Source organism: Oncorhynchus kisutch, linkage group LG11 (assembly GCF_002021735.2).
Source record: "Oncorhynchus kisutch isolate 150728-3 linkage group LG11, Okis_V2, whole genome shotgun sequence".
NCBI lineage: Eukaryota > Metazoa > Chordata > Actinopteri > Salmoniformes > Salmonidae > Oncorhynchus > Oncorhynchus kisutch.
In genome coordinates, this window is record NC_034184.2 from 66,628,688 (window position 1) to 66,641,089 (window position 12,402).

General features: G+C 46.3%; 1 protein-coding gene across 1 annotated transcript in view; it reads left to right on the forward strand.

The window, feature by feature from the left end:
• Positions 1-1,756: 1,756 nt before the first annotated feature.
• hecw1a (HECT, C2 and WW domain containing E3 ubiquitin protein ligase 1a) overlaps positions 1,757-12,402 on the forward strand; it is a 73,686-nt gene continuing 63,040 nt past the window's right edge. Inside the window, exons 1-3 of the mRNA XM_031836139.1 lie at positions 1,757-2,102; positions 2,436-2,543; positions 4,596-4,690. Coding sequence (XP_031691999.1) covers positions 1,808-2,102; positions 2,436-2,543; positions 4,596-4,690 — 498 coding nt within the window. The 5' untranslated portion in view covers positions 1,757-1,807. The remainder of the gene's footprint in view (positions 2,103-2,435; positions 2,544-4,595; positions 4,691-12,402) is intronic.

Sequence of the window (12,402 nt, forward strand, 5' to 3'; positions counted from 1 at the left end):
AAGAATGACAGCATACAGTATGAGATGTGCAGTGATGTTTTGGTATCACTATTAAATAGACTAATTGGCCTACAGTTGGCCCTAACTGGCCCTACACATTGCTTGCATTCTGAATGACTCTACAATAAACTAAAACTAGACTACCAGGTACGCTGTTCAGTGTTAGCAAGGATCAGGCCTTTTCACTGAAGATGTGTTGGAGTAAACCAGCCTAAAGCTGAATAAGGTGATGGTAATCTCACTGAGAAGTTAGGGTGTTCTTTCGCCGTGGGAGTTAGACTGCCAGGTGTCTCTGGAGGCAGAGCTGTCTGTCAATACCTCTTCTACTGTGGGAGGGCTGCTTTCCAACACACAGATAGGACTTTTTATTTTGTCACTGCATCTAGGCTACACCATGGATTGTTCACTCCAGGCTGTTTACGATGAGGATTGTGTCTGTGGGTGCCCTTAGGCCAGAAACCTATATTGATGTTCTGTATGTAAAAGATAAGGATCTCTGGGGAGTGTGGGGGGTTTGTGTGATCAAAACACACACAAGCAAACGTAGCCTAGTTCATCATTGCACTCACTGTGCAAGGATATGAACACTTCCTTAGGAGGAGCTGGCTTTGACGATGCGAAGACACATCAGACTATATATATATTGTTTTCCCTATCTTCTTCCAATTTTAGGCCTTCACCACTATAATGCACCAAACCCACATCCAATGGGGAAAAGACCCATTTAAACTAAACCTTAACCAAACCAAGGTCATCATTTTAGGATCCATATTCATCATGCAATCAGTCATATCCTTCAGCAAAAGAAGGCACCTGTAATGGTTGCTCGTTTGAATGGAATGTATACAGTGTGTACACCTCCCCACCTTGACCTTGGTGGGCTGGATAACCGACCGTTCACTTACTAATGTGTCCACCAACCCCTAACAACCTACAACACCAGGGCAGTGTTCAGTGGGGCAAACTGCACCAAAACGTTTTGCAACAGTAACGGACAAATCTGTGTTGTCATGGGACAAGTTTTACTAACACCTCCCAGTTTAAAAACATTTCATAATGTTCACTCCCTACTGAACAAGACCCAGATTGCACCTCATGGCTCTACCATCAGATTAACATTTCCATCAGTGGAACCCATTCCCCCACACTCTTCCCACACATCGTTAGCATCCATTACAAATGAGTGTGTTTGCCCAAATGTTTCTGCCAGTGCCTATGAATTACTGTGATTGTCCTGCTGCTAACAGTTAACAACCTCCATGTTTATGGTGATGTGGAACGGAGTGCCAAATGACTGCAACTGCCGCTGGGTGGAACGGCTTGGAATCCTCTGATTGAGCGAATGAGCATTCACTTGTGTTTACATTTGCTCTTATCTGTCTTTTAATGCCACGCGAAAGAGCTTCGATGTCTAAGCAGATTGGCAATGGGTAGTGCAAAGTGCCCTACAATCTCAACACACCCATCTCAAAGCTGGTACTGGCAGAAATATTCTCACTATGTATACTCTATGTAGTCACGATGTGAAGGGATGGTATCAGTGACACTGTATATCGGTCCAATATGATGGATCATTCTACTTCCTTTTTTTTTAACAGAAAATTTACCTCAGTCAGAATGTAATTTAAGTAGTCCAGCAACAATGTCCCTAATTCACTTCACTATTTAAAGTTGCTGGACATCAGACAGGGTAGCTGTATTATCTCGTACATCCAACACATCTTCCGGTAATTACATTACCCTGTAGTGTGTGTGTTGTACCTCCCTCCAGAACTTGTACCAGAACAGGTTCCTGGGCCTGTCCGCCATGGCGTCGCCGTCACGCAGCGCCCAGAGTCGGCGGCGCTGCAAGGACGCTGGGACACGTTACAGCTACAGCCCCGAGCAGTACCCCAACGGTGGGCCCCGGCACGACCACGCCACCGCCCTGGCCCTGCAGCCCCGCTCTACTAGCGATGCTGACCTGGTCACCTCGGACAGCCGCTCAACGCTGACCGTCAGCACCTCCCACTACGCCATCAGCCAGTCCCAGGACATGCTCATCTGCTGGGACATCAAGGAGGAGGTGGATGCCGGGGACTGGATCGGCATGTACCTCATAGGTGGGTGGAGCTTCCGATGAGTCAATGGCAAGAGTCAAGTCTACACCATTTCCAAACATAAGAATGATTGTCCAAACTTTGCCCATTAGACTAATCCCAGTGTGCACAGACGTCAGTTCAACGTCTAGTACACGTTGGTTCAATGTAATTTCGTTGAAGTGACATGGAAACAACGTTGATTCAACCAGTGTGTGTCCAGTGGGAGGTTTTATACCTTTTCCCAACTGACATTTGTCAAGTTCACAGTGGGCTTTGATTACAGTGAGCATGCAAAATAATATAGAAGCTACAATATATACTGTTACATTGTGTATGATGTTCCTGTTCATTTAGATGAGGGACTGTCGGAGAACTTTCTGGACTATAAGAACCGGGGAGTGAACGGCTCCCACAAAGGCCAGATAGTGTGGAAGATCGATACCAGCTCCTACTTTGCAGAATGTAAGTATACCTATCTCCTTTAAAATCACATTTTAAATGTCGACAGGTCAACTGGTAGCAAATATTCTGAGACTGTTCCTGTTGTTTTATCACTATGTGGGAGATTTGAAGTTCAGCATTGTAGCACGTCCTGTGTGTGGAGCATGTTGTTTATCTGTAGAGAGAGTTGATAACGAATTTCAACCCCTCTATGTTGTTTTGTCATAAGTATTTAGACTACATTGGATGTTTACTGGCCTAAGCAAAATATCAGTATGTATCTCTTGGATGTCGCAAGCTGTTAGAATTATACCATGAGGTGATACTTTATTTATACCCATTAAAATGGTGCATCAGGCTACAGGCAGGCACTGATGTTTCCGAGGGCTGCAGAAATCACAGTGAGTCAGACTCAAAAACCCACTCTCTCCTCCAGATGTCTGGAACTTTCAGACAATTTCACCACCAATTTTTCAGCCAGGTAGAGTTAAAAAAAAAAAAAACTGCGATTATGCAAAATATGTCCCATTATCCACATTTCTGTCCATATCTCATTCTCAAACCTGCCACCGCCGACCAGGACGGATGTATTGATTTCTCTCTCCCTTGCTATTCATCTCCGACAGGGATATGACAACTAGCAGGACTAATGTCTACTGCTCACATGGCAACCTGCCTGATCTGTGGCTGGGACTCAGGATCAGTCCAAACAAACCGCCTTATCTACTGCCGAGGCTGCAGAAAGCCCAAGCCTAGAGAGAGATATCCTCAGGTTCCCTGTGGAAAAGCCTGGCACTCCCCTGTGGTGGCAGAGCCCAATGACTGTGCAAGGAATGCTAAAATAAGGGGAGCCCATTTTTGTGTGACAAGCAGATAGTGATTTTTCCTTAGAGCCTCCCTTGGATACAAATGGAATGTGTTAAAGAGTGAAATGGTACCCTATTAGTTAGGTGACAGAGGAGCAGGTGTGAGCTGTTTTCAGACTGAGACACACACACACACACACACACACACACACACACACACACAGGGGAAGTCAAGTGGAGCGTTCCGAAAGTGGGTCTTTTCTGGTGGCTATCTTTTTTTTGCTCAGCTCTGATTTTCTGTTTTTAGAACATGTGTAGTAACTGCATAAGGAGACGGATTTGGCAGCACAAATTCACCTGGGACTCTCCTCTCGTGAACACCGCCACCACCCACCTCTTTGTCATCACAATGCGTGCTCCCTGGAGCATGTTTCTATCTCTCTGTCTGTCTGTCTCTCTCTCTCTCTCTGTCTCTCCCTCTTTCTCTCTCTCTCTCTCTGTCGCTCTCGCTCTCTCTCTCTCTCTCTCTCTCTCTCTCACACACACAATAGACAAGAATGCACATGCCTATCCTAAATTGATTTATTCTCCTATTATGTTGGGCGACGCCTATTTAACCTACACTGGCTGTATCGCAATGATAGCAGTACAATTTAGAGGGAAATGAACAGTTAAAAAAATGCAATGATGTTGAAGTGATTGACTTCCCTCATTGGATACAGTGGATTATAGTCTGTCGCACAACAATGATGAACTATTAGTGCTCCATCTCTGCCTTCCTCCTCCACCAACCTGATGATGATGTCAACAAAGGGATTAGGGTTGGATCATCCTGTCAGGAAGCCTGCCATCGTCTCTGTCACTACTATTCTCTATTCCCTCCATCCACCCATCCCTCTGTCCAATCCATCCCTCGGTCCAATCCATCCCTCCATCTAATCCAGTGGGTCACGGGAAGGGGAAAAAACGAATTTGTGGTGACGTGACCTTAATCTCACCTCCTTTTTCTCTCTCTCTCTCTCTCTCTCTCTCTCTCTCTCTCTGTCTTGTTATCCCTTATCCTCCCTCCCTCTTTCTCTCTCTCTCAGTATGTCTCACTCTCTCTTGATTTTGACACTCTCACTGGATGTGACTATTTTAGTCAAAAGTGTCGTCTGACGGTACAATTTGTTGCCATTCATTGAAACGTGTCAAGAAAAGGGCAATTAAAGTTCAAATCTCTCTCTCTCTCTTTCTCTCTCTCTGTTTCTTTCCCTCTCTCCTGCAGCGGAGACTAAGATATGCTTCAAGTATTACCACGGTGTGAGCGGAGCCCTGCGAGCCACCACACCCAGTGTGACAGTGAAGAATGCATCTGCCCCTGTGAGTGTCACACCCTCGTCTTAACCCCTCCCCTCTGTCCTCCTCCCTAATGCTCCGTGTAGAAGTTAACCAATAGGCACAGATCGAGTAACCTATAGCCACATATTTTGTAACCTATAGGCACAGGTCTAGCACAGATCTAGGATCAGCTTATGTTGGCAAAAAAAAAGAAAAAAAGAGACATTTGATAAACCTATACAGACCCTACTGTAGCTGCTACTGACCCGTAGCACTCACGTCTGTAGCCATTAAGTGCTTCGAAAGGCTGGTCATGGCTCACATCAACACCATTATCCCAGAAACCCTAGATCCACTCCAATTTGCATACCGCTCCAACAGATCCACAGATGATGCAATCTCTATTGCACTGAACACTGCCCTTCCCCACCTGGACAAAAGGAACACCTACAGTATGTGAGTATGCTGTTCATTGACTACAGCTCAGCGTTCAACACCATAGTGCCCTCGCAGCTCATCAATAAGCTAAGAACCCTGGGACTAAACACCTCTGCAACTGGATCCTGGACTTCCTGACGGGCCACCCCCAGGTGGTAAGGGTAGGTAACAACACATCCACCACGCTGAACCTCAACACAGGGGCCCCTCAGGGGTGCATGCTCAGTCCCCTCCTGTACTTCCTGTTCACTCATGACTGCACGGCCAGGCAGTACTCCAACACCATCTTTAAGTTTGCAGATGACACAACAGTGGTAGGCCTGATCACCAACAACGACGAGACAGCATATAGGGAGGAGGTCAGAGACCTGACCGTGTGGTGCCAGGACAACAACCTCTCCCTCAACCTGATCAAGACAAAGGAGATGATTGTGGACTACAGGAAAAAGATGACCGAGCACGCCCCCATTCTCATCGACGGGGCTGTAGTGGAGCAGGTTGAGAGCTTCAAGTTCCTTGGTGTCCACATCACCAACAAACTAACATGGTCCAAATACACCAAGAAAGTTGTGAAGAGGGCACGACAAAACCTATTCCCCCACAGGAGACTGAAAAGATTTGGCATGGATCCTCAGATCCTCAAAAGGTTTTACAGCTGCACCATCGAGAGCATCCTGACGGGTTGCATCACTGCCAGCTTCTACCCCCAAGCCATAAGACTCCAGAACACCTAATCAAATGGCTACCCAGACTATTTGCATTGACCCCCCCCCCCCTTCTACACCACTGCTACTCTCTGTTGTTATCATCTATGCATCGTCACTTTAATAACTCTACCTACATGTACATATTACCTCAACTAACCGGTGCCCTCTCACATTGACTCTGTACCGGTACCCCCCCTGTATATAGTTTCACTATTGTTATTTTACTGCTGCTCTTTAATTACTTGTTACTTTTATTTCTTATTCTTATTTGTTATATATTTTTTTACTGCATTGTTGGTTAGGGGCTCGTAAGTAAGCATTTCACAGTAAGGTCTACACCTGTTGTATTCGGCGCATGTGACAAATACATTTGGATTTGATTTGATTTACTATCAATGTCTGTGGGAGCACATTCCAACAATGTAGCATCCCAACATAAGACTCAAATGAATTTCTATAATGGCAGTTGGTTTACACAGTAGCTAACTCTACAGTAGTCATGTCCTCATCGAGGCCTGTAAATGCAGCCACAGACATACAAAGGAGAATTACTGCACACAAACAGAGGGATTAGAAATAACAGGGGGAAGAGAGTGAGCAGAAGTCCTCTTTAATGAGCGAGAGGTTGCGTGCAGACCTCCCTATCTCTCATCCTCCTATCCTTGGCTGAATGGGAAGTTCAAGAGCTCTGTGGGTGGCCAGCCTCTTTCATCCTCTCCTTCTGTTGTTTTGGTTGGAGGACTTCATACTGTAAGATTGTCCTTGCTGGATTCATCCCTATTTTTTTGCGTGCTGTGATGTCCCCACCCACTCTTCGATTGAATGCATAGTGGAATTGTAAAGTGTAATGACCATAGAGGTCCCATAATTCATAGGATATATCATTAATAGATTCTATGTCATTCTACAGTATTGCAATGACTGTCTTACCGTGTCGTCTTTTGAGAGTTGAGCTCTTTCTACCGTCTGTCTGTGGATTAGATGATCATGGACAGATCCAGATTGACCTGGCTCTTATTGGTGGAGTTTCTCATTTCCTAAATGCTGGAGCGAGAGTTACCTTAATTAGCTTTTCACTACATGGCACCTTTATCCTTTATTGGGCTGTGTAGAGTTTGGGAAGCACAGTTAACTACCACTTACAGCATTGTGCCCTGTTGAAGTGTGTTGAAGATGGGCTTTGAGTGCAAAGGCACTCCCTATTTATTAATATAATGACAACAATGGGGGCGAATCCCAAATCACACCCTATTCCCTATAAAGTGCACTGCTTCTGGTCAAATCTGTAAAGAGATATGTCTCTGTTTGTGTGTTTTTTATACAAAAATCTAATCAAATAATCAAATCAAATCAGATTGTATTTGTCACATGCGCCGAATACAAAAGGTGTAGACCTGACAGTCAAATGCTTACTTACAAGCCCTTAACCAATAATACAGTTTTAAGAAAATAGCAAAAAAAAAAGTAAGAGATAACAAAAGCAAATAATTAAGGAGCAGCAGTAAATAACAATAGCGGGGCTATATACAGGGGGTACCGGTTCAGAGTCAATGTGTCAATGTGCAGGGGCACCAGTGTTGAGGTAATTGAGGTAATTATATACATGCAGGTAGGGTTATTAATGTGGCTATGCATAGATAATAACAGAGAGTAGCAACAGCAGGGGGGGGGTGCAAAAGGTCTGGGTAGCCATTTGATTAGCTGTTCAGGAGTCTTATGGTTTGGGGGTAGAAGCTGTTTAGAAGCCTCTTGGACCTAGACTTGGCACTCCAGTACTGCTTGCCGTGTGGTAGCAGAGAGAAAAGTCTACGACTAGGGTGGCTGGAGTCTTTGACAATTTTTAGGGCCTTCCTCTGACACTGCCTGGTATAGAGGTCCTGGATGACAGGAAGCTTGGCCCCAGTGATATACTGGGCCGTACGCACTACCCCCTGTAGTGCCTTGCTGTCAGAGGCCGAGGAGTTGCCATACCAGGCAGTGATGCAACAAGTCAGGATGCTCTCGATGGTGCAGCTGTAAAACCATTTGAGGATCTGAGGACCCATGCCAAATCTTTTCAGTCTCCTGAGTGGGAATAGGTTTTTTCGTGCCCTCTTCAGGACTGTCTTGGTGTGCTTGGACCATGTTAGTTTGTTGGTGATGTGGACACCAAGGAACTTGAAGCTCTCAACCTGCTCCACTACAGCCCCATCGATGAGAATGTGGGCGTGCTCGGTCCTCCTTTTCCTGTAGACCACAATCATCTCCTTTGTCTTGAACATGTTGAGGGAGAGGTTGTTGTCCTGGCACCACACGGTCAGGTCTCTGACCTCCTCCCTATAGGCGGTCTAATTGTTGTCTGTGATCAGGCTTACCACTGGTGTGTCATCAGCAAACTTAATGATGGTGTTGGAGTTGTGCCTGGCCATGCAGTCATGAGTGAACAGGGAGTACAATAGGGGACTGAGCACTTACCCCTGAGGGGCCCCCGTGTTGAGGATCAGCGTGGCGGATGTGTTGTTACCTACCCTTACCATCAGGGAGAGCCCGTCAGGAAGTCTAGGATCCAGTTGCAGAGGGAGGTGTTTAGTCCCTGTAGTCAATGAATAGCATTCTCACATAGGTGTTCCTTTTGTCCAGGTGGGAAAAGGCAGTGTGAAGTGCAATAGAGATTGCATCATCTGTGGATCTCTTGGGGCGGTATGCAAATTGGAGTGGTTCTAGGGCTTCTGGGATAATGGTGTTGATGTTGGCCATGACCAGCCTTTCAAAGCACTTCATGGCTACAGACGTGAGTGCTACGGGTCGGTAGTCATTTAGGCAGGTTACCTTAGTGTTCTTGGGCACAGAGACTATGGTGGTCTGCTTGAAACATGTTGGTATTACAGACTCAGACAGGGAGAGGTTGAAAATGTCAGTGAAGACACTTGCCAGTTGGTCAGTACATGCTAGGAGTACATGTCCTGGTAATCCGTCTGGCCCAGCGGCCTTGTGAATGTTGACCTGTCTAAAGGTCTTACACACATCGGCTGCGGAGAGCGTGATCACACAGTCTTCCGGACCAGCTGATGCTCTCATGCGTGTTTCAGTGTTACTTGCCTCGAAGCGAGCATAGAAGTTATTTAGCTCGTCTGGTAGGCTCGTGTCACTGGGCAGCTCTCGGTTGTGCTTCCCTTTGTGGTCTGTAATAGTTAGCAAGCCCTGCCACATCTGACGAGCGTCGGAGCCGGTGTAGTATGACTCGACCGTAGTCCTGTATTGATGCTTTGCCTGTTTGTTGGTTCGTCGGAGGGCATAGCGTGATTTATTATAAGCTTCTGGGTTAGAGTCCTGCTCCTGCCCTTTAGCTCGGTGTGAATGTTGTCTGTAATCCATGGCTTCTGGTTGGGGTATGTACGTACAGTCACTGTGGGGACGACGTCCTCGATGCACTTATTGATAAAGCCAGTGACTGATGTGGTGTACTCCTCAATGCCATCTGAAGAATCCTGGAACATGTTCCAGTCTGTGCTAGCAAAGAAGTCCTGTAGTTTAGTATCTGCTTCATCTGACCACTTTTTTATAGACCGAGTCACTGGTGCTTCCTGCTTAAAATTGTTTCTTGTAAGCCCGAATCAGGAGGATAGAGTTATGGTCAGATTTGCCAAATGGAGGGCGAGGGAGAGCTTTGTACGCGTCTCTGTGTGTGGAGTAAAGGTGGTCTAGAATGATTTTTTCCCCTCTGGTTGCACATTTAACATCCTGATAGAAATTCGTTAAAACTGATTTAAGTTTCCCTGCATTAAAGTCAACACAGTGCTGTGTTGTGTGTTTTGGCCAGTCATTGTGTGAGTCACTTTGTCTGCGTTGGCTTCTACCATCTCCTGTCCTTTTGCTTTGATTACATAAACCCGTAGACCTGTCGTTGCATACTTCTTAATTCAACATTGAACGTTGGTCCTGGCTGGTAGTGCAGTGTTTGACCTAAGCTAGGCTAGCTATAGTGTTACCGCGGCTGCCTGCCGTTGTGCTGGCGTGGCCACCAGAAATGCTGATCACCTCTAAACCTGATCTGACTACTGTATCCCTGGTTTAAAATAACCTCACCTTGTCAGAGGGAGAGAGAAGGCTTGAGTGGTTGAGCTGGAGTACACATCAAACGGACATGGGCAGAGGAAGGGGGCCCTAGCTTCAGTGCTTCACTACAGTACTGAAGCCTGTCAGGAAGATAGATGATGGAGTGGACATGCTTGGCCGCTTTGGACCGATGAGGCGAAGTGTGTTTGTGTGTGTCTGTGTGTGTGGTGTGTGATTCATGGAGAGACAGTCAACAGCCGTGACTGATGGTGTCTCCGAGACGCACTGAGAGGAGGAGGAGGAGGACTCTACTCACCTGGCTGGCCTGGGTAATAGATGGCCAGTTAATTTCTCTCTGCTTCTTGTACTATCTTGTCCTCTCTTTCTCTACCGCTCACTCTCACCCTTTACCTCTCACTTTCTCTGCCTCTCACTCTCACCCTCGACCTCTTACTTTCTCTCTCTCTCTCTCTCTCTCTCTCTCTCTCTCTCTCTCTCTCTCTCTCTCTCTCTCCCTCTCTCCCTCTCTCCCCACTCTCTCTCTTCCTATGTGTGACAGTATCTGTTTTGTTAACTCCTGGTAGTGTTCTGCTCTATTCTGCCAAAGGGCATAACGCTTGAAGTTTGAAGACGCTTGTCGCTTAGTGTATTAAATAATTTATATTCAGCGTAGGTGTCGTCTAAGTAGCAGGTGTCAATCTAGTAGTTAAATGATAGTATTTCTGTATCAAAAATGTACAAAGTGGTTTTCACTTTAACTGTCATGTGTTGTCGCTTGCATACTAACCTCAGGCTGTAGGAGAGGTGGCTGTGTACTGAGATAAGGAGCCTGTCAAATCAGAGAATCAGTGTGGAACTGTCCCTATCGTCTTTTGTGTTTCATCTCAGATCACACACACACACACACACACACACACACACACACACACGCACACACACACTGGCTTGGCGATTCCTCTCTAGGGACTCTCCTTCCAAGAATGTGTACTAGATTACAAATGGCTTGACTGAGAAACCCACAGCCATAATAGTATGCAGACATCCACAGAGCGGGGTAGTAAACCTGATAACCAGTTCTTCCCATCCATCAGTGTACCCATACTGGTATAATGCCAGAGCCCAAAGGACGTCCCAGACATATTGGGTCGCCGTTGTGGGCATCTGCATCTGCAGGGAGGAGATTTGTTGCAGTGAATTTGGGGGGGGGTAGAGCTTTATTTATCATCAGTGTTATCTGCCCATCGCCGTCTGTGTGACTCTCTTTGCCTCGCTTCTCCAGATGAACTGGGCCCTCTTTGCTCCCACTCTTTCATCACTCTCAAAGCCCTCTATTACATTAGAAAGGAGGTTAAGTTATTTACAAAAATGACAGTGTTTGGCTCAGGTCTACCTCCATTGAATAGTTACTGTACAGTAGTATGTATAGCTCTTCATTCAGGAGAGGCAGGCTGAGAAGCTTGGTTCTCCCTCTGTCGTGTGATCGGCGGTGGGAGTGTGTGTGGTTGCCTGCTCTGTCCATTTTGAGGTGTAAATGTGTCTTTGAAACTGAGGCAAAGTGATTGTATCTCTATGCTCTGTGTGTGTGTGTGTGTGTGTGTGTGTGTGTGTGTGTGTGTGTGTGTGTGTGTGTGTGTGTGTGTGTGTGTGTGTGTGTGTGTGTGTGTGTGTGTGTGTGTGTGTGTGTGTGTGTGTGTGTGTGTGTGTGTGTGTGTGCGTGCGTGCGCAAGTGATAGAGATGGCACATGATGGCACAGGTTTACATCCCAGCTCTGTGGATGTCAGCATACATTGTGTTGTTTACTATTATGGCTGTGGGTTTCTCAGTCAAGCCATTTGTAATCTAGTACACATTCTTGGAAGGAGAGTCCCTAGAGAGGAATCGCCAAGCCAGTAACACAGAACACAGATAACACAGTGTGTGTGTGTGTGTGTGTGTGTGTGTGTGTGTGTGTGTGTGTGTGTGCAGGGCAGTGCATCTATGTTGGCATAATGTATATGTATGTATGCGTCTCTGTCCTCACTGTGTCCTGACTCTTTAGTCTAAGCCGTGCCATGCGCTGAGCTGACAGGACCGCTGTGTAAGCTTTTCACTCAGTGGGGCGCCAGCCTTAGCAGTCAGCAGAGCAGCCGCACTGCAGAGGAGAATCCCCCTCTCCTCTTCTCACTCTCTCTCCCTCTGCCTTTGAATCTGACGCTGCCTCTCTGAATCTGACTCGACCAGTTACTCCCATCAATACCCCACTGGCCCTAGTCTGGCCTCAAGTCAGAGTAGGTTCACCTGGGCCATGGCCAAAGGCTTTTTGGGGGGCCTCAGGGGTGGAAAGACAAAGCACCGGTGTAAAATCCTGCATTGGAAAGTGCCATATCATATCAAATCAAATTGTATTGGTCACATACACATGGTTAGTAGATGTTATTGCGAGCGTAGCGAAATGCTTATGCTTCTAGAGCCGACAGTGCAGCAGTATCTAACAGGTAATATCTATCAACTCCACAACAAAACCTAATATCTAACAAATTCCACAACAAAACCTAATACACACAATCTAGTAAAGGAGTGGGATAAGAATATAT